Below are 21,676 nucleotides of genomic sequence, written 5' to 3' on the forward strand. Positions count from 1 at the left end.
AGAGCGTTTGTCAAGCACCCCTATCTTTATACGTCTCATTTCATGTTTCTTCCCTCTGTTTTCCTAGCCCGTTCACACGAAAAGGCGTACAAATGCCACGATAATGTGCAAGGCGTTTAGCGGGTAGGTCCAACAAACAGCGGACTTTTAACCAGGAGACCCGTGTTCCAGACTGTTGTTTACCTGTGATTTGTTTTGCAAGCTACGTTAGTGACAGCTGTCACGTGTTTTTTATTGACGTTTGTGGCGTGTTTTCCATAGTTGTTTTCTTGTGGTTAAAAGTGGTTTTCTTGCCTGAACCTAACTTTGGACAAACGACGGCGTACAAATGACACGAAAAAAAGGCTAAAATGCGTACTGAAGACACGTCCGTATAATGTCGTCCACTGCAGGGACTTAATGCAGTATAATGTGTAGACATTGTCACAGATTCTGCTTGTGTTTTCACTAATCTCTGTCCAATTGGTTTGACACACTGGGCTCAGTTTTTGGCCACTATTGGACGCTGTTTTGGATGTTCTAGCAGGGCTCGACGGTGAGGGATGCCTAGTTGCCATTGGCAAACATTTTGATAAATTGGCAACTTATTCTTGGCCTTTGGTTGCCATTAGTGGATGCCAATTTAACATATAAAGAATAGGGACAACAAACCGCAAGACATGCACTCCAGTCTCTGTGTGAGAAGGGATTCAGCGTGTAAGCAAAATTAAGTCAGAGTGACTTGATTTCCGATTTGTGTTGTAGTACTCAAGATCGGTCTTGGTCTCGAGACCACTTTTTGAAGGTCTCGGTCTCATCTCAGAATCGACCGCATTTTTACTCTGTCTTGTCTCTGTCTCATACAAAGAGGACTCTGTATGTAATTTCAAGACCGGTCAACACCACAACTGCAGGGATGTTACTAAGTAGTTATATATATGGCAATAAAAGAGATGAATGAAGAGGAATTTATTGGTTATCTGTGGGTGTTTTTATGGGAATGTGGATCTTTCAGATCAATCTGAGGAGTGCCTCAGTGGTTTGCATGTTCTACATTTGATCATAAGTGTGTCATACAGTGTGAGACTCACACTGCTCTAGTCTTGGTCTTGAGTTGGTCTCAACCCCTCAAAATCTTGGTCTTGTCTCGGTAACGATGTTCTCTGGTCTTGGTCAAGACTTGGTCTCGATTTAGGTGGTCTTGACTACAACACTGCAGATTGGAATTCTTCTCTAAAGTAGAGATGATGGACTAGCTGATGTTGGTGTCACTTTAGGGATTCACGACTTCATTGCTGAAGGGCCAATAGATCTGTGAAGACAATCAGCACAAACGTCCAGAAAAACAAAATTTCAAAGAAAGAGAGCAGGTGAACAAGCAACCAGTGACTTGTTGGATCATATAAAACATAAACTACAAAGAGTTCTGTTCTGTTACTGTAATAAAGCTGTTTTTCTTATATGTCACATTTTCATTATTAAGCTTACTTAATCTGAATTACTCAAAATGTAAGGTGACTAAAAATAGCAACCATATTTCAGTTACAGCACTCGAATCTGATGTCTGGTTTCCAGTCTGGCAATCACTTTTAAAAGTTAGTGTTGAGCCCTGTATATTAAAATCCCAACATTGATCTTTACAGAGTATCTTTTCCCAGTTCATCTTTCTTGTATCTTATCTCATTGAATAATCTGCTTTCATCCCAAACGTTATAGCAGCAGTCCTGAATTTGTCTCTAGTTTGACTTGAATCAAGCAGCTGAACTATATAAAGTCTGTTTGACCAAACTAAGTGTGTAAACGACGGCAGCCCTAACCCTGGCACAAGCCTGTGAAATTTAAATCTCAAACCATTTTATTTAACTGAGGTAATATTGACTGTACGGAAACTGAATCAAACCAAATAGAGTCAGCATATCAGTGCCTGTATCCCTTATCAGACAGTAGAGTTGGAAAGATGAGGAGAGAGGTGGGATATGTTATCCCACCTCTCTCCTATGTATGTACTTCAGCCAACTGAGCCATCAGGATGCCTCAGTCCAGTTTGTGGTCAAGCACTGGACGTGTCAGTGTTAATGCACGGGGCTGGAGTCATTGTGTCCTGTTTAAAGCATCACAGCAGCTGGCAGAGCAGACTGCAGTCCTCTGTTGTCATATTATACGGACCAGGGACACTGATTTCCCAGAAGCCATCTGTCTGCGTCTGCTAGTGTTCACTGAGAGCTGCAGACGACGATTCCCTCCACCCACTGTTGACTTCTTTAAGCTGACAGCAGTTCCCGCATTCACAGCTTTGGGTGACTCTAAACATGTTAGGTGTGACAGAGAAAGTAACACACATTATGATAAGATGGAGACTATCACCGGCAGCTATCCACCACCACTCCTTCCCCTCCCTGCATCCCTCTGTTAGATTATTGTATCCATGAGTGCATCCATCATTTTCCCACCAGCCATCTGCTCACTGGCCAGACTGGGTCAGAGGGGATGTGTCGCCACATGTCGCCCTCAGCCTGCAGCAGCATGGTGAGCTGCCGAGTCCTTATCGATGAGAGTCAGCGTGGTCAGGCAGCAGGAGGGGTCGCCGAAAACAACATTGGGATGTTGTAGAGGTCATCCTTCACCTTGCGGAGCACAAATTTGTAGTGAAAAAGCCTTAAAGATGGCTGAGAAAACTGGAGGATTTATAGGATTTGTTATAATTACATATAGTCAAGAAATCCTTTAACAAGCTGGTGCGTTGACTGTGAGACATTATCACATAGTGGGGAGGCGCTGCATAAAGAATTAGTCAAAGCCAATATCCACTTGTTTTATTTCATACAAAGCCTTTGAAGCTCCTACAGCAACAGCAAGTATACTAGGCCACTGTGTGTTTTAAAGGTTGGCAAGCATGCCTGCATGAAAGACAGACGATTATTGCTTGTCAGTAATAGTTTCTGCCTGTTTTACTCTGTTCTTTCCTTATTAAACCTTTATTTAAACAGGTTATGTCTGAGCCCTAGTGTGGCTTTTTCACAAGATGTCACACTCAAATGCCTCTCTGATTAGCTCAAGTGCTGCTGTGGTATGAATTTTGAGCACAAATGAGCTCTCTAACCCCCTCACTACATAGCCTATATTTTTATTTTCAACCCCACCGTTTAGATAGTCTGTGAACACACCACTGCTTGTCAGAGTCTGGCACTAAGCACCACAGAAAGGTGTGGTGGAGTTGTGAGAAATTAACGATTCTGCTTTGGTCATGTTATGCCTCTGCGCCGGCAATAGCCATGGCCGGAGGGGTTATATTTTTGAATTGTCTGTCCATCTACCTAAATACCAACGCTTTACTGCGACCGAAAAGTGACGCTGAGGGGTCTGACAAAGCGTCAGTATGTGACGAGTTGGGATGAGTGTTGACATTGGGCGGAGGCGGGGTTCACCCTGGACAGGTCTCCAGACTATCACAGGACTGACACAGAGAGACAGACAACCATTCACACTCACATTCATACCTACGGGACATTTAGAGTCAACAATGAACCTGCATGTCTTTGGACTGTGGGAGGAGACCGGAGCACCCAGAAAAAAACCACGCTAACACGGGGAGAACATGCTAACACGGGGAGAACATGCTAACTCCACACAGAAGGACCCCAAGCCTGATTTGGACCGTTGACCCTTTGTTGTGAGGTGACAGTGCTAACTACTGCTCCACCGTGCAGCCCAACTCAAGAATGCTAATTATGATAATTTCACTCAAATGTCTAACAGGATAAATGATGAAGTGATGACATTTTGAACAGATATGGATGTAAACTGCAACTTGACTTGTTGGTGGAGGCATACGACCATGATGTGGTACTTCTAGTTTATGTTTTAGTACCAAAGCACAAGTAGCAGTAGAAGTGTGCATTTCTTTTCTGGGCAGTTTGCAGGTGTGAATTCACGTCAGTGTGTGAATGTGTAGCAGGACAGTGCTGCTGATGTCAGCACATTACTTTGCCTGTTAATGTTAAATCACCAAATGACATAATAGGATAGCTGGATTCAAACAGTGGTACAACATGAGATGTGAGACCTCCCATGTGAACTTGTGTTTCATGTTTGTCAGTTTGTGTGTGTGTGGTCCCCTGCTGTGATGTGCAGCACCAGGTGTGTCAGAGGAAGATGTGTCAGTCAGCGTTAGGAGCTCTGTGACATGGAGGAGAGACATCCATCACATTTACATTATGTGTCTCAGACACTGCTTTCTCTCTAGCTGCCTGGATGAGCCAGTACAGCACCACACACGGCTCGGTTAAGGAAGTATGAGTCCCATCATAGGTTGCCGTGCTACCTAGCAGGTAGACAGTATTGCTAGTCAGAGCAGTTTTCCCGTGCTGTGGGTCTACAGTATACTATACTGTGGAACAAGGCCATAAGAACCCCATCAGGATCAGACAGCTTGCCAATTAGTTAAGTTATCTCATGGCACTTTTCATATGGAGCAGATCTAGACTAGACTCTTTAATTTACAGAGACCCAACATTCCCCCATGAGCAACGGCGGCAAGAAAAAAGAAACTTCAAACAGGACTACTGTAGGTTCTGGGTGGGCGCCCATCTGCAACGACCGGTTGGGATGAGGGAGAGAGAGGGAGATGCACAGCAACAATAACAATAATGGAATATGGATATAATATAAGATATACAGTATACATACGTATTGAGAGTTTATGGCTTGGTGTATATGCACAAAACAGAGAGAGCAAGCAGCTACACCTTCTACTATCAGTCCTACTTCTGAGGAATTACAGATTGACAACAAGACTCCAAACTGAGTATACTGTATGTCTGGACCGTGTTGGTCAGTCTGGGAATTTGTGGCTATATTGTTCTACATATAGTCAGTGGTTATGTCTATAATGTTAAATCCAGCGCTACATGTCCACCAGGTCCGGTGAGGACACTAGTGGACGCTGCTCCACTCAACTGGCCGTTCAAACGGTGACGTACCCATCATCGTTGAATCCACCTGATTGGTCCCTGGTTCTCTGCTCGCCGTTTCAAACACGAAACAACGTGGCAGCCTACTCGTAAACTTTCTGTTATTCCGTCTAAACAATCCACCAAAATCTACTTCTGGAAACATTTGAAGCGATGAACAGACGATGCCACTGTGCTGAATCTCCTTTCATTTTAGAACTACATCGCCTAGTTTCACAGCTTGGTCCAAGTTTCATGAGCCGGACACATCACACAGGACGGGCTCATTTGCATAAAGGACTGTTCCCGCCTTTTCATTTTGAAAGAGCTTCGGCCAATGAGGAAACTCCAACACTCGGCCGATCAATCGTGTAACTTCATCACTCACTCAGTCAGTCAGTCAGAGACAGACTTTTGGCGGTCCAGCCAAAACAATTTAATTCTTTTTCATCACTATGGTGAAAAATGTCTTTGCATATGCTGGAAAATACACATCTGTTGTCTTAATTACACTTATCAAGATATGTACATGAGATTTAATCACATTTTCTAAACGACAGAGTGCCCAAAAATAAAAGGTCTATCTCTCTACTAGCAGTAGCAAGAGAGAAGTGAGTCAGGCTGTCTGACTCAGACAGAGTGAATGACACCCAGAGAGAGAGGGAGAGAGGGGTTAAAACAGTGTCAGAGTGTCTGAGGCTTCACTATGAAGCAGTCGGAAGCAGAGAGGTACATGTAAAGAGGAGTAAAGCATGTCCTGTTCATACAGATGGACACACAGAGCTGAGATGGAGATGTGAGGTGGACAGGAGAGTCTATATTTAGCCGCTCCACCTCACCACCTTTATGACAGAGAGTCTCTTGGCCTCCTGGAAGTTTATGGACCTCTAGTTGTTTGTTTTTTGTCTTTATCAAGGCCCACATGGCAGAGTATGGCGGCCTCAGGATGCCGGCCAGGAGCTACAGCCACTTCTCCTGCGAAAACTACAAACTGGTAAGAAACCAGAGATAGAAGGGAGGGGTTAGTGTAGTAGTGGTAGTAGTAGTAGTAGTAGTGAGGGTTTTAGACTTCATTGGTTGTCATGAATGCATTTGTGCTTCAGCTACCCACCTGTTGATGAACTAAGAAGAGTTTTACTTTGCAGTTATTTGTTCATTTTGAAGCAGCCATGAAGTGAACGAACAGTAAGTGTTTGTATCTACCACAGATATTAACTGAGGGGAGTTGGGAGTTATGAGAGAAACTGAGTTAAGAGGAAGGGTCAGCTGGAAATAGAAACGTCAGGGTAAGAGCCAGATCTCAGATCTCCAGGAGCAGCCGGGAATTCTTTTGGAAGCCCCCTGACAGAGAGGCAGGTAGCAGACACTGTGAGTGGAACACATGAAGGAAAGTTCCCCTGGATGTCCTATGCATGGTCAGTGGAAGGGGCTGACATTTCCCTCGAAAAGGTAGAAGAAAGCACTGTTATCTGTAGACTCAGTCCTCGGTTCAGTGCATAACCTGAGTTATAACCAGAGCTGTTTTAAGCCCTCGCTCCCTACGAAAGCTTCTCGTGAGAGATAGCACTTCATAGCAGCTTTGGTCCTGCTGTGTTCTCTTTATAGTTCTCGCTCATGTCGGTAGATTAGTTCATAATGGCGAGCTAAGTGCAGTGCTTTTCAGGTTGCTTGCTGAACCCTGAAAGTAATAAGGCTAATAGTCCTGGAGTTATCAACATAATTGTTTCTGGAAAGCTGTGTGCCGTCAACATATGTGAGAACAGACCTGAGGTGTTACTGTGTGTTACTGTTGTCATTTGGAAATGTGGAAATGTGGAAATGTAGCTGCTGGTTTGGGATTTTCATGCTTGAACTTCGAAGACTAAATGATCCTCAACAGGTTGAGAAAATTCAGCCTCTCAGTTATGAAATAGTTTTAAAAAATGCACCACATTATCATTCTCTAACTAAAAATATACAGACCCAAGGTGTTGTGCAAACATATTCAACATATTGCTGCTGTCATGTGAAAAATCTGTGGCGCCTTTTTTTGCTATTTTCATGGTTTCACCTAAATGAAGAGCTGAAGTGGCCAACGGAATCAGCGAATTGGTTCCTCTATGATCTCGTAGAGTTCCGTTATTATTGCTCACAATACAGACTCAATTTGAAGTTGTTCTTCTTTTGGTTGTTCCCGTTGGGGGTCGCCACAGCGGATCATCTGTTTCCATCTAGTTGGTAACTCGGGCCTCCACCGATCTGTTATGGAAATAAGATTCTATGATCCGCATATTTGATTTACCGTAGGTTTTAGGCCGGGTGCCCTTCCTGACACACCTCCGCATTGGAATACATGTTTTGGTTGTGGGAGGAACCTGGAGGAAACCCGCTGAACATGGGGAGAACACACAAACTCCAAATGGAAAGGCCCTGCCGAGACCGGGAATCAAACCCCAGACCTTCTCATTCTGTGAGGCGACAGTGATAACCAGAGGTGTGGACTTGAGTCACATGACTTGGACTTGAGTCACACTCGAGTCATACATTTAATGAATTTAGACTGGACTTGACAAAACATGACTCGACTTGGACTTTAACACCAGTGACTTGTGACCTCACTTGGACTTGAGCCTTTTGACTTGAAAATACTTGATACCTCCCATAACTGGCCGGTACCGGAGGTAACTCCGACAGCGTCAGAGATGTTGGCTTTATTTACTTTTTGAGAGATCCTTTATTGATTTGTTTGGGAAGAAGATTTACTCGTTCATGGTGGGGGAAAACTGAACTGAACAAACTGAATTTCTATCTTTTCTTGTTTATCGTTGAACTCTGGATTCTTTATTTTGGTGAAACTTATTGGGACGTGCATTTGATCATCCTACACTTGACTCCCCAGATCCGCTTTGGTTGAACCAATAGGACAGCACCCAATCAAGTTGCAGGAGAGAACCATGAAGAACTAACGATACGTTACTGAGCTCCAGCTGGCGCCAGTTACTCTGCTGTTAAAATGTCATTACATTTAGTGAAGAGTGCATTATGACTTGTTTAGGACTCCAAACTCAAAGTTTAGGACTTGGGACTTGAGTGCAAAGACTTGAGACTTACTTGTGATATGAAAAACAGTTATTTGGTCACACCTCTGGGGCTGACCACTGCATCACTGTTTGCCGTCCAGACTCAATTTGAAGTGATTTCTCCAAAAAAAAGAGTGTTAAAACATTTATCATAATATGCAATAAGTTCTATTGAGAGTGAAAATGAGTTTTGGTAGGAACTCAGGAATGTCTTGTTTGTGGGCATTTCCGTGGGCTGTTAGCATGTATAACTAGCCGTAAAGTTTAATGCACTTGTGCCCCACTTTTTCTTTTGAATTGACTCAATCTATCTAACTGACTCAGTGGTGCTTCCCACCATGCTGTGCATCGCTGTGTGCCGCCAACAAGCTCCATGAACCACATACTTGGTTTGAGGCATTAGGTTAGAGAGGAGCCTGGGGACGAGAGCTGCATGTGTCGTACTCACTCTCATCTTACTTGGTTTGTGCAGATTGAGGCTTGTTATGTGTATAACTGAATATACTATTTTTACATGACAAACTGTTGGTGATGTGGCAAAGCACTCTTCCAACTTAAACCCACAGGACAAACAATCCACCAACATTATCCTAAAAACTAACTTTTAAAGATGTAGCAGTGATGAGAGTGTGTATGTCAACATCACTGCAGTGTTTGTCAGTGCTAACAACACCAGAGATGAGAGAGTGGTGTAGTGTGAGGTGGTTGCTGCAGCTGAGTGACAGTTTGATAGACACAAACACACACATGACCACAAGCAGTACTAAAGCACATCTGCTCTGCTGCTCCTGCTGTATAATCAGCCTCTGTCATGCTGTGTCGTGACATTGCTAAACTTACTCCTCTGCAGCTGCAGCTGAACACAAAACTGACTTTTATCTCCTTCAAGTCAAGGGCACACTCCCAGTGTGATGCCCTGGCTGCCCTCGCCCTCTCCCCGCCCAGGCTGACCCAGCGCTGCGGGGACGGCCTGAATGCGTCACGCCCTACAGTAGGCACCGTACGACGGCCCGGTGACTCAGCGATCCGAGGCAGCGTGGATGCTGGATGTGAAGCAGATTAGTGTTTGTGTGAGAGAGAAAAAGACGCAGCTGTCTGAATGAGTGACTCATCACTGCCTGTCACAAGCTTTGAAGACTCTGTGTCACTTTTGAAGGTTTAAATTAGGCTTTATTATGTGAACATGCACGTGGGTCCAGGCTTTCATGCAATGCGTGACAAAGCATGGTTGGTTGTTTACAGCTCTTTGTCTTTGATCTGAGTTCAGATGAAATGTGACAATATGAATTGACTGTACATAGCCTTAGCCCACTGTGAGGACAGTGTTAGAGGGGTTACTGCAGGCTGTTCTTTACTCCACTGTGAGGACAGTGTTAGAGGGGTTACTGCAGGCTGTTCTTTACTCCACTGTGAGGACAGTGTTAGAGGGGTTACTGCAGGCTTTTCTTTACTCCACTGTGAGGACAGTGTTAGAGGGGTTACTGCAGGCTGTTCTTTACTCCACTGTGAGTCCAGTGTTAGAGGGGTTACTGAAGGCTTTTCTTTACTCCACTGTGAGGACAGTGTTAGAGGGGTTACTGCAGGCTGTTCTTTACTCCACTGTGAGTCCAGTGTTAGAGGGGTTACTGCAGGCTTTTCTTTACTCCACTGTGAGGACAGTGTTAGAGGGGTTACTGCAGGCTGTTCTTTACTCCACTGTGAGGACAGTGTTAGAGGGGTTACTGCAGGCTGTTCTTTACTCCACTGTGAGTCCAGTGTTAGAGGGGTTACTGCAGGCTTTTCTTTACTCCACTGTGAGGACAGTGTTAGAGGGGTTACTGCAGGCTGTTCTTTACTCCACTGTGAGGACAGTGTTAGAGGGGTTACTGCAGGCTGGTCTTTACTCTGTTATTTTAATCCCTTTATTTGTTAGTCTTCCTGCAGTCCATACAAAAGAAACAATATAAATAAACACCTATATAGAAATCACACTGTAGAAATGAAGCAAGAACAGGCAAAACTAACCAAACATAAAAAAACAAGAAATAAGTAAACCAAAATGAAGTCATGTCAGTGTGGTTAGTGTTTGGACAGTGAAAGTACATGCTATGCACTACATACTCAACACGTGTACCATCGTTCAACATACCTCTGTGTGAATAAACAGTAGTTTGTTCCTCTTCGGACACGCTGAGCAGTAATTTACGTCGTCACTTCCTGACAGCCTCCTTGACGGTTGGAGAAGTGTAACCATGGTAACCTGTGCCAACCTCATATGACCAAAACGACAGTTTGTGAGAATCAAAGTCTGAACTAATTTACAATATATGTTACGCCTAGCAAAGTGAAGTCTTACACTTACAGTTAAATTGAAGCGTTACTGATGTTACAGAGCTGTCCGTCAACATCTGTTATGAACGTTGTCGTCACTACCGCATTGCATTGTGGGATATTTATGCCGCCGTAGTGTCCAGTGTTGCATACTGTAATATTTCACTGGAAATAGTATTCAATTCGCGTGCTCTTGGTTCCATACGAAGGTTTCAGACATACTAAAATATTTCACATACAGTTTTAGCATTCTACAATAGCATGGTATTATGGAATTTTGGACGCAACCTGAGTTAATAAGTAATAATCATTATAATACATTTTATTTGGTGGCGCCTTTCAAGACACCCAAGGACACCTTACAAAGATAAAATTATACTCAAACAGATAAAAACAGCCAGACATGAGACACATTTAGGCAGACTCATATGATGAACTGATGGACACTACAGAGAATAGGCCAGTTTGAACAGGTGAGTTCTGAGGAGGGATTTGAATGTTGTGACGGTGTCAGACTGCCGGATGTGTGGAGTGAGTGAGTTCCATAGCCTGGGAGCGGAGCAGCTGAACACCCTAGCTCCCATGGTGCTGAGGCTTCAGGTCGGGGTGGTCAGAAGACCAGCTGATGATGAACGAAGGGAACGGGAGGGGGTGTACTCCTGAAGGAGGTCAGTGAGGTAGGTTGGGGCGAGGTTGTGGAGGGCTTCGTAGGTGAGCAGAAGGTTTTTGAAGTCAATCCGGTATTGAACAGGGAGCCAGAGTAGTTGGATGAGAATGGGGGTGATGTGGTCGGAGGATCTGGTGCGGGTGATGATCCGGGCGGCAGAGTTCTGAATTATTTGAAGTCTGTTGAGCAGTTTGGTGGGAAGGCCAGAGAAAACAGCGTTGCAGTAATCAATCCGGGATGTAACAAATGTGTGGACCAAGAGGAGAGGAGAGGAGAGGAGAGGAGAAGAGAGGAGAGGACAGGACAGGAGAGGAAAGGAGAGGACAGGAGAGCAGAGGATGGGAGAGGAGAGGAGAGGAGAGGAGAGGAGAGGAGAGGAGAGGAGAGGGATCACTGGGAGTTTCTGGTGATGGAGGGGTTTTCCCTCTATGAAAAATGTATGTGTTGAGCATCAGACGCGTTGATATGGATCACTCAGTCACTCAGTGATGACATATGGATGTGAGGGATGCCATGGTGCACATGTGTAACGATATTTACAGGGACATTATGTGTCATGTTTCATGGCCTTGTTGTGCTTATTATTTATTTGTGTATCCTGTTCAGCACTGTTAACCCTCTGAGACCCACAATAGACCTGTTTTAGTCTTCTTTAGGGGAGTGCAGGGGGTCTTTAGGGGGAGATAGCAGGTCAACAGTGAAGTCACATAGAAGTGGAGTACACCAAGAAGTGTGCCAAAATAAAATCCAATCTAAACTTAGCAATGAGTCCTGATTTAGATCAGGAAACATCTGATCACAGATACTGTAAGTAAAGAAAAAATAACAATTTGAGCCATCATTCAATACCAACTCCTGATATTTGACAGGTTTTGATGCTTCAGACACATTTTATTTGGTACAATAAAAGATGATGTTCAACACAGAAAGGGCCTGGAATTAAATCCATTTCATTTTCCTTTGCATGGCCTGTCCTGTGAGATAATAACGCTGATCACCTAGCCTCGACGTCGCCCTCTTATCCATTCAATGAATTACATTTCTGACATAATTACAATATGGATTCATCAGTCTTTTACAACCCTGATTAAATGTTGTATTCAGTATGCAGAGTGCTTCCCTCTGATGTAGAGATGGCCTGGAGTCAGTGACACCTCATTCCTGTCAGACAGATAGTGACTCAATATGGAGTTAATACTCCTCTTTCGATCCATGCAGCTTATTAAAAAGCCTCTCAGATCAGATGACCTTCCAAGCAATTTTCAGATCACAGAAGTTACAATAAAGGTGCGGTTAAACACACATGATCCACATTAATGCATGATGTCTTTTTTTAGGTTTCAGTTATTAACATGGTCTTTGATTTATACACATCTGACTGATGTTTCGGTCTGTGGTGGGATGGACGTCAGTGCTAGTTATGTATCACTGGGGGGGGGGTTTCATTATTAATGGTTACAAGTAATTAACTCCTTATGTTTGTTTACATTTTGCATCCACATTAGTATTGGTGCATCCCTAGAATAGATTTTTCGGGATGGTGGTAGCAATCGGTATCGGCAGAAAAAAAACGTGTATTCAGTTTTTATGTCTGCGAAGCACTTTGTAAACTTGTTTTTGAAAAGCGCTATATAAGTCAAGTTTAACCAAGTCAATGAGCTAAAAGAAGCTAAAAAGCTCAGTAAAGCTGCAGAGTATAGGTTGTGATTCTGTGAAGTTGTACTGCAAAGGAGGCCTTTCGTAGTAGACACAATCATTTGATGAACTCTGTTATATAAAACATTGATTTGTGTACTTTTAGGAAGTTAGAAATGCTAATCTTTCATCACCAGTTCTTTCTAAATGCGTCACCATTGCATGTTTCCTCTTACAGTACCTGAGATATCACATTTTAAAGTTTGGATCTGATGTCTCAGACAGAAGACATCAGAGACACAAACTGTGTTTTGAAAAGTTAAATTGTCAGGACTTAAAAGGCAACTTGTTGTGACTTGCCCACTTCCCCTTTTCTTTCCCCTCACATCCTCCCTCAGGCTGTTTGACCCCCCCGGTTTCTACCTCTGTGACTGACAGCTACCCATTTCACCTCGGTTTTAATTACACTCCAACCCCTTCATTTACCTGCCCGAAACTACTTCAAAGAAAGCTCACACACACACAAAAGCTCCTGAACACTGAACTTCCTTTTCTCCATGACCAGCTGAGGGTGTGAATTGAAAGGATAGAGTCTAATCCTGCTGGAAGGCTTTTTTAGCTCCGTGTGTCACTCAAGAGGCTTTTTATAACTGTGCATTAGTGTTTGGGTATGCAGCCTGCGTGATGTACACGTCGCTCCGAGGCTCTTTGTGTTTAATGTGTGGTCGTGTACTCTCATAAACCTTTTGCATTTGAGCATGTGTGGAGATGAGTGAATATATGTGTAAATGGTATATTGGTTTATTTAGCTCTTCTCTAGTCTTCTGACCACTCAAAGCTCTTTACACTACATGTCAGCATTCACCCACTCACACACACATTCATACACTGATGGCAGAGGCTGCCATGCAAGGTGCCAGGATCTCATCTAAATACTCATTCACACACCGATGGCTATGCCTTCAGGACTCTTGCTCAAGGACACTTGGACATGTGACCGGAACCACCGACCTTCCGACTGGTGAACGACCTGCTCTACCCTCTGAGCCACAGCCGCCCGTGCGTGTGCCTTTGAAGTGCACACACCTGTTGTAAGCCGTCCCGAGAGCAGTGATTCACTCGATGAGTAGTGTGGCAGAATAGCCCCGGGTCTGTTTACAGTGCAAACACAAAGAAACAAGGGTCACAACCGTGTCACACACCTCGCCACACCGTGTGTGTTGTGTTTGTGCTGAGGTTTGACCTGAACAATGCTGTGCGCTCATCCAGTGCTAATAGATGCACTTGGATTTCACAGTAATTCTTGAGAAAGTTTACATGCACATTATAACCAGGTTACCGGGAGAAATTACGTCACACAGGAAATCGGACAACACATTTATATAAAGTATAGTGGCAACCTGGCGACTGTTGTAAAATGTGTGTATACTGTACATGCAGCAGGTCAGTCATCAGATCTCTCACCTACCCTCCACCTTATTTTGGAGCCAAAGCTTACTATTTTAAGAGTATTGTAAGAAGCGAGTGGACATTTTTGTCCCTTACAGGGCAAATATGTACACAATGGGAATGCACTACACACAAATCCTCTTTTTCATGTATGTATATAATGCTATATTTGTATTTATCTACTCTCTTGTCCAATATCCCACTCCTTTTTCCCATTACATTTGTGCAATTTTGTTGGATAAACTTGACACTTACTGTTACGCACAAATCCTCTTTTATGTATATAGTGCTTAGGGCTGCAACTAACAATTATTCATTTCATTGTCAATGAATCTGTTGATTGTATTCTCGATTAGTTGTTTGGTCTATAGAATGTCAGAAAATGGTGAAAAATGTTGATCAGTGTTTCTCAAAGCCCAAGATGACGTCCTCAAATGTCTTGTTTTGTCCACAACTCGAAGATATTCAGTTTACTGTCATAGAGGAGTAAAGAAACCAGAAAATATTCACATTTATGAAGCTGGAATCAGAGAATTTTGACTTTTTTTCCATTAAAAAAAATACTTTAACCGATTAATTGATGGCGATTAATTTGATAGTAGACAACTAATCAATTCATTGTTGCAGCTCTAATTGTAAATGAGTGGACTTTTTCACCCGTTACAGTGCAGATATGTAAGGGAATGCAATACACACAAATCCTCTTTTTCATGTATGAATATAATATATATTTGTATTGATCTCATTCTTTAATATACAGTATCCCATTCCTTTTTTACATTTGTTGCAATACTGTTAAACGTGTCATTCACTTTTACACACAATCCTCTTTTTAACAGTGTATGTATATAGTGCTATATTTCATTCAGATCATCCCATCTTATCTTATATCTTATTGTAATTGTATCTTTATTTGACTATTGCTCTTATTTGCGACTAGTGTGTTTTATTGCTGAGCTGGCCCGTTCTGTCATCAGTATACCTGTCATTGTACCGTTGACCCTGTGTTAACCTACCTACAGTATGACTCATAAAGTCAAACGGATCAAAAACAACAACAAAAGAAACATCTAATGGACAAATAATGTTTAGTTGTGTGGAAAGACATATTCAGACTAACGGATTCTATTTACTGTGCCTCTGGATTTGATTATTTTGAATATAAGGATACATCACTCTGAGTAATGAGTATTTGTTTTATGCCGCAGCACTGCTGTCACAGCGAGGCTTTCCCTTCATGCATATGCGTACATGTAAAAGGCAGGAAACTGGTAACGCATAGCCAAAGAATTTCTCCAGGAGAAATCCAGCTTGCAAAATCAGATTTCTGGTTTCCATGTTACTGAAGAAAGCAGACACTAATCCAGTTACTTAAACACACTGGTTGTCTCACCTCCTGTCATCTTTTTCACTTGACTGGCATAACAGTTTTTGGGATTTTGTGAAAATGAGAGTGAGACATACTATAGAGGGAGAGGTGTCTTAATTTAGCCGAGCTGTCGCACGTTTCAGATCCCTGTGGGGGGAGAACTGCTCTGAAGTTGTTAAACAGAGACAGACCTGACAATGCTGCAAAATCAAGATAGATTCATGAGGTATCAGTTTCTCAAAAATAACTTATTCTTTATTAGGAATAATGTTCTGTGCAACTTCACTTCAACCTTTGTGTGCCTTTTTTATCTCACCAGAAATAGAAACTCTTGATGAGAGAGAGAGGGACTAAAAGAGAGAGTTTGGCGACTAATTATGAAGGAAGCTATTCAGATTATTCAGATGCTTGCTCTGCCCCCCTCCCCTCCTTCCCCCAGGCAGTGAAGGGTCTTTTCTGTCCCCAGAGAGTGATGTCAGCATGGCCCATTGAAAACAGCCGCCGTGCGCTGCGCGATGAATGCCCTGGCTGAGCACAATGGCCCCAATTTGAATACCACGCGGATATATGCCAGATCGGAGCCCCAACAAAAGAACGAGGGCTACTCTGCTCCCATTCAACCATGTTGTTATTTTATTAGAGTCGTAAATTTGCTTCAACCATTTATACCTTTTGTAGTTTTCAAGTGTTTATGGAGTTTGAAACACATGGACGAGCTGACAGGGTTGCCCCTGTTTTGGACGGGATTTTATTTTTGTTGGCTTATAAGTGAACGGTGTGGTTTGTGTTTGTGTCTGACCGCAGATCTATACGGACTGGGCCAACCATTACCTTGCCAAGTCAGGACACAAGCGTCTGATCAAGGACCTGCAAACAGACGTCGCAGACGGAGTGCTGCTGGCTGAGATCATCCAGGTCGTAGGTAAGGAAAACACACATTTGAGTCCAAAATCAGCAAAAGGAAGCAAGCGTGGTTTCTGGGAAAAAAAGTGTCATGAGTTACTTTTAAAGAGATGACTAACTGACCTTTACCAAACATATACTTTTATTTTAAAAGGAGGGACATCATCATAAAAATACAAGCTTTTCTTTTGCAACATGTTACAGAGGGAAACTCTATTATCTGATGTAATAATGCCAATTTCAGTATGAATCATGCAAAGAGTTCATTTACTCCTGAACCTTTGTGTATTTTCCTTCCATTGGGTGTTGATAGGATCAGGACAACACAATATTGTAGAAGTTCAAACTAGGGCTGTCAGAGTTAACGCATTAATGAAACTTGCAGTTTTTAATTAACCTCTTAAAAATGTGACGGGCCACTGATATTTTGGAGGTTGTACCGGACTCATATTTAAAGCTAGTGGAGCTACTGGTATCATATGAAACTAGTAAAATCTGATGAATCCATCAGCACCAACCAAGTCAGACCAGCTGGTCATGAAGGAGGTTAAATAACACTCCAAAGTTACACTAAATTTTGGTGAGGAAAAACTGTCATTTCCATTTTCAAAGGGGTCCCTTGACCTCTGACCTCCAGATCAGTGAATGTAAATGGGTTCTATGGGTACCCACGAGTCTCCCCTTTACAGACATGCCCACTTTATGATAATCACATGCAGTTTGGGCAAGTCATAGTCAAGTCAGCACACTGACACACTGACAGCTGTTGTTGCCTGTTGGGCTGCAGTTTGCCATGTTATGATTGGATCATATTGTTTATGCTAAATGCAGTACCTGTATAAGAGTATTAATTACTTGACAAATCTCATCTGCAGTCATCCGCTTAATTGCGATTAAATATTTGAATCGATTGACAGCCCATCTTTTTCAGGTTTCCTCTGAGGCTCATGAGAGAACTTGAAAAAATGTTCTTCTCTCATTCAGAAACAAAGAAAAGCTCACAAGGATCTGATGTGTTGTGAAATGTATACGCCTTTAGTGTGAATTTTTAACAGAAATATTTCCTTAGAACAGACAGGACAGAAATATAACAACTCTTTTGATACTGTGATGTTGGAATGAATGCTTGAAAGGATATGTAAAGATGGCAGTCTACTCTTGCTAGCACTCAGTAGTGACACTCCATCCTTCACTACTGAACCTGATTTTTCTGGACCATCACTTTCTTCTCCTGAGAGGAGACTTTTTGGGGGCTAAATAAGTAAAGCTGTAGTTCGATGTTAAAATGCAGGTTTAATAGTTGAAAATATACCTGATCCCCTTCATCCAGTAGCTTGTGTATTCCTACAGCACCAAGCCTACATACAGTAGTGTTTCTACACTGTGACACTGCTGCTCTGCTCTCATATTCAAACAACACAAGCCCCATCCATCCATTCACCTGTTCTGTGCTGCCTCCTGTCCACTGGGAAAAAACCTCACACCACATAATCACTGGTGAAACCGGAGCAGCCTGCTGGTGTCAGAACAGCCATACTGGGACCGGATATGGTCCATGTTTGGCTATTTGACCCAGTCACATTCAAGGTCAGGACTTTGGAAGGGAGAAACGTCCAGATCAAGGACATCAGTAACGCTCTTATGAGCTGTCCTTGAGGCAACCATGAGCCACACCTGTGACCTTGTTAACATATTGTATTTGTGTCCTCAGCTCCCAGTCTTACTACTACTTTGCTCTTCTCAAAGAAACAGTTCTATCTGGCTGCTGGTTTTTAAGCTGCTGCTCACTTTGCAGACCAAACCAGGAAAAATGAGTCTGCCTATTTGTTTATTTTATTTTGGGAACATTTAGTGTGTCTGAAAATCACAGAGTAGCTGTCTCTGGTGGGTGTCTGTCACCACAGTGTGCAATTTCTCAGGAAGCACACAAACCAAAGTCAACAGTAGCAGTGTTAAATCATTGATCATTTAAATGTCTTAACACATTTATTTAGGCTATTTTTATGATATATATATTTTATAAGTATGGAATTCGGGCTGACGCAGTGATAATTATTGGCTCAACAGCGCGATATTTTGTTTTTGTTTTTTGCAAATGACTTAATTGATCCTGTTTTTAGTGTTATATAATCAAGCTTGATTGTTAGGCTATGATTAGCTATACTGTTGCTCTTTAAAGGACAAACAGGCTTATTTTAAAACAATTGAATTACTGTAGAACACAGAAGTGCAGCGTTTCACGCACAACTTGAACATTTTTCAACTCTTGGCGACAAGAAAAAAACAGCAAACCAGCAGCGCTCAGCACACAGAAGAAGCTCAGCGCCTCGTCACACAGCTCCACAGAGCTCCCATTGCAAAGAATTCAAGAAAGATCGAATGTGGACATAGCCGTTGTGGTTGTTGACCACAACCACTGTTTTTGTCGCGGTATTGCAATATTGCGGTTATTGCGACAGCCCTAATGGAATGCTATTTGACAGATTTTTGCTAATATACTCATAATGATGATGCATTTTTTTGTTTAAATATATTGCTTTCCAGGGATCATTAAAACCTCTAAAATGTCCAACACACTTATTTATTTTACTGATGTCCCAGTAAATACACAGGGACATGTTTATACAGTATAGGGAAAGCGGCTATAACTCCCCATCAGCTTTTCTTACATGTTTTGGTCATTAGCTTTAAGTTAACTTCAGTTCAATGTTTTTTTCCTTCTCCATATCGAGGGTCTAAGGACAGAGGGTGTCGTATGCTGAGCAGATTGTAAAGCTCCTTGAGGCGAACTTGTGATTTGTGATAATGAACTATATAAATACACTTTACTTGACTTGACTTGAACTTCACTAAATGTTTCTGCTCTTACCAAGTCACATATATATATATATATATATATATATATATATTTGTTTTAGATGTACAGCAGGATTTTAAAGCAGTGGTTTCCAACCAATCCAAGTTTTTTTTCCTCTTGTAACTGGATCATTTTAACTTTTACTCCTCAAACCTTGAACATTATTGACCTTAAATCAATTGAAAATTAAATCAGTGACAGGAAAATCACGTTTTGTTTAAACTACTTAAAATGCGTGGACATATGCAACCTGTGCAACCCTGTCTCCTACAAAAGGACGTTCCCATACAACTAAACTACATTCTCAATTGCGTTTGGAGGAAAAGATTACGGTGGCTCTTTTCAACAGTTTTGAACACGTTACGGTTAATGTTGTAAATGGAAACAAAACACAACTAAACTACTTGGTTAGGTTTAGTAATAAAACATCATGGTTTGGCTTAAGACGACTATGAAATTGAAACAAAACACAACAAAAATGCAACAAAACTACTTTGTTAGGTTTAATAAAAAAAACAACAACAACATGTCTCCTGAGTTAAAGTCCGACGTTTGTCGACCCATCCACCACCATGACCTCCTCCGTACGCGGACTTCCACGGACAAACGTATTTGTAATACGTCAAAAGCAAACGTAATCTGTGACAAAATCTGTCTCCCCTCGAAACGTAATTCACAATGCAGTTTCGTTGTATGGGAATGTCATTTTTAGGAAACAGGGCTGACCTGTGACGAGGGGTCACAAGTCAACATAGCTTTGTTTAAAGGGGTCACAATCCAAACAGTGTGGGAACCACTGTTATAAAGCCTGGTTGTGAGCGTCCAGCGAGTCCAGTGTCTGCAGAACACATTAAAAGACACTGTGTATTTATTCACTGGACAGGAAGAGGAGTATTTTCACGCAGGGTAGGTGGTGCAGTACGAGGTCCTGAGGTGGAGCTGCGCTGTGGGCCCCACTGTGCCTCCTGATGCAGGAGGTCGTTTTGTTGGCACAGTTGTCAGCTGTGAGCTGACAATCGTGTCTCAGCTGCTGTGGGCTGGGCCTCTAATAGATGGGAGGAATCCTTGACACCACACACACACACACACACACACATCCTTTGAAAAGAAGCAGCGCAGCACACATCTCAGTCGGGCCTCCAGCGGCCCCATTCCCATTTGCTGTGACCAGACCGTGTGTTATGTCTCAGCAGGAGGGGAGAGGACGGGGGGGTCACAGTCACCGGCATGAACACCTCTGCTCTCCTCACTCCAGCCAGTAACTGACTGGGACACACACACTCTCAGGGACCTCCACTGGAAATAAAAGAGAGCATTACATCAACCGAACTCGCCTGGATACTCATTCTCTCTTCTTTTATCTCCCTGTCTCTGCCTCCTCTCTCTGTCTCTGTCTCTCCTCAGCCAATGAGAAGATTGGCGACATCAATGGCTGTCCCAAGAGCCGTTCTCAGATGGTAAGTGACCTTCTAAGTTTTTTTAGGCAGAACGTTGTGAACCTTACCTCTGTGTGCGAACACTTCTCATCTCACCGCCTCATGTGGGCCCTCGCTGAGCCGCGGTGCAGAAGCCACTGCTGAATAGTTGGTCCATTTATTTTTACTTTTGTGGTCTTGCGGGCTGCCGTCCGTGAAAACCTCTGGCTCAGACTTCTGGCTGTTGGCGCTCAGTTGAAAGCATCGCAGGCTTTGGCTTTGGAGCCAGTTTTGCCTCATCTTATTACACTTGCAAAGGAGAGAGCGCTCCTCTCATCTCCAGGACTGAGAGCAGGCGCTGCTGACAAAGAAACTGTTTACAGCCAGTTTATGGTGTGATTTGGTCCACAGTGCCATTTAGCAGATATGCAAGTGGGATTTCCTTTGTAACGCCGCTGGTAGGATTTCCATGTTTTCACGGTTTTGTTTTCTCGGTGGGAAATGAGCCGACAGAGCCCAGGGCAGGGCTGCCCTCCGCTGAATGTGAAGGGTCGTAAATTGGGCCAGTGTGCCAGCTGAGGGGGCTATTTTTGGCCACCATCCAGACTACTGTAGCCTCTCAGAGCACCAGAGAGAGAGAGACATACACGCCCACAGTTAACTACCGAGGAGGTGGAGGTGGAAGCACAGCTGATCGCTGAACCCTTCCTCTTCATTGCAAACATGGACCCATACTACTATCTACGTATGAGGACATTCTGCTGTTCACATTGATTTCTAGTGCTCTGTTAGTATTTCATAGTGCTCTGTTTTAATGCTTTAATGGTGGTCTGTTTCTACTTTATGTTCCATGCTATTCATTTATTAATTATGTCTTGGTGAGCTACATAAAATGATCCACCTTTTGTAAATAATAAGAGCTGTATCGATTAATCGATTAGTTGTCAACTATTAAATTAATCTCCAACTATTTTGATAATCTATTTATCGGTTTAAGTATTTTATTAAGAAAAAAAACTAGGGCTGTCAATCGATTCATATATTTAATCGCAATTAATGGCATGATTGTCCATAGTTAATTACG

General features: G+C 42.7%; 1 protein-coding gene across 1 annotated transcript in view; it reads left to right on the forward strand.

Annotated features, from left to right (window-relative positions):
* Nucleotides 1-21,676, forward strand: part of nav2a (neuron navigator 2a) — a 412,350-nt gene that overhangs the window by 220,547 nt on the left and 170,127 nt on the right. Inside the window, 2 exon segments of the mRNA XM_037796117.1 lie at nucleotides 16,222-16,339; nucleotides 20,582-20,634. Coding sequence (XP_037652045.1) covers nucleotides 16,222-16,339; nucleotides 20,582-20,634 — 171 coding nt within the window.

This window comes from Sebastes umbrosus, chromosome 2 (genome assembly GCF_015220745.1).
Source record: "Sebastes umbrosus isolate fSebUmb1 chromosome 2, fSebUmb1.pri, whole genome shotgun sequence".
Lineage (NCBI taxonomy): Eukaryota > Metazoa > Chordata > Actinopteri > Perciformes > Sebastidae > Sebastes > Sebastes umbrosus.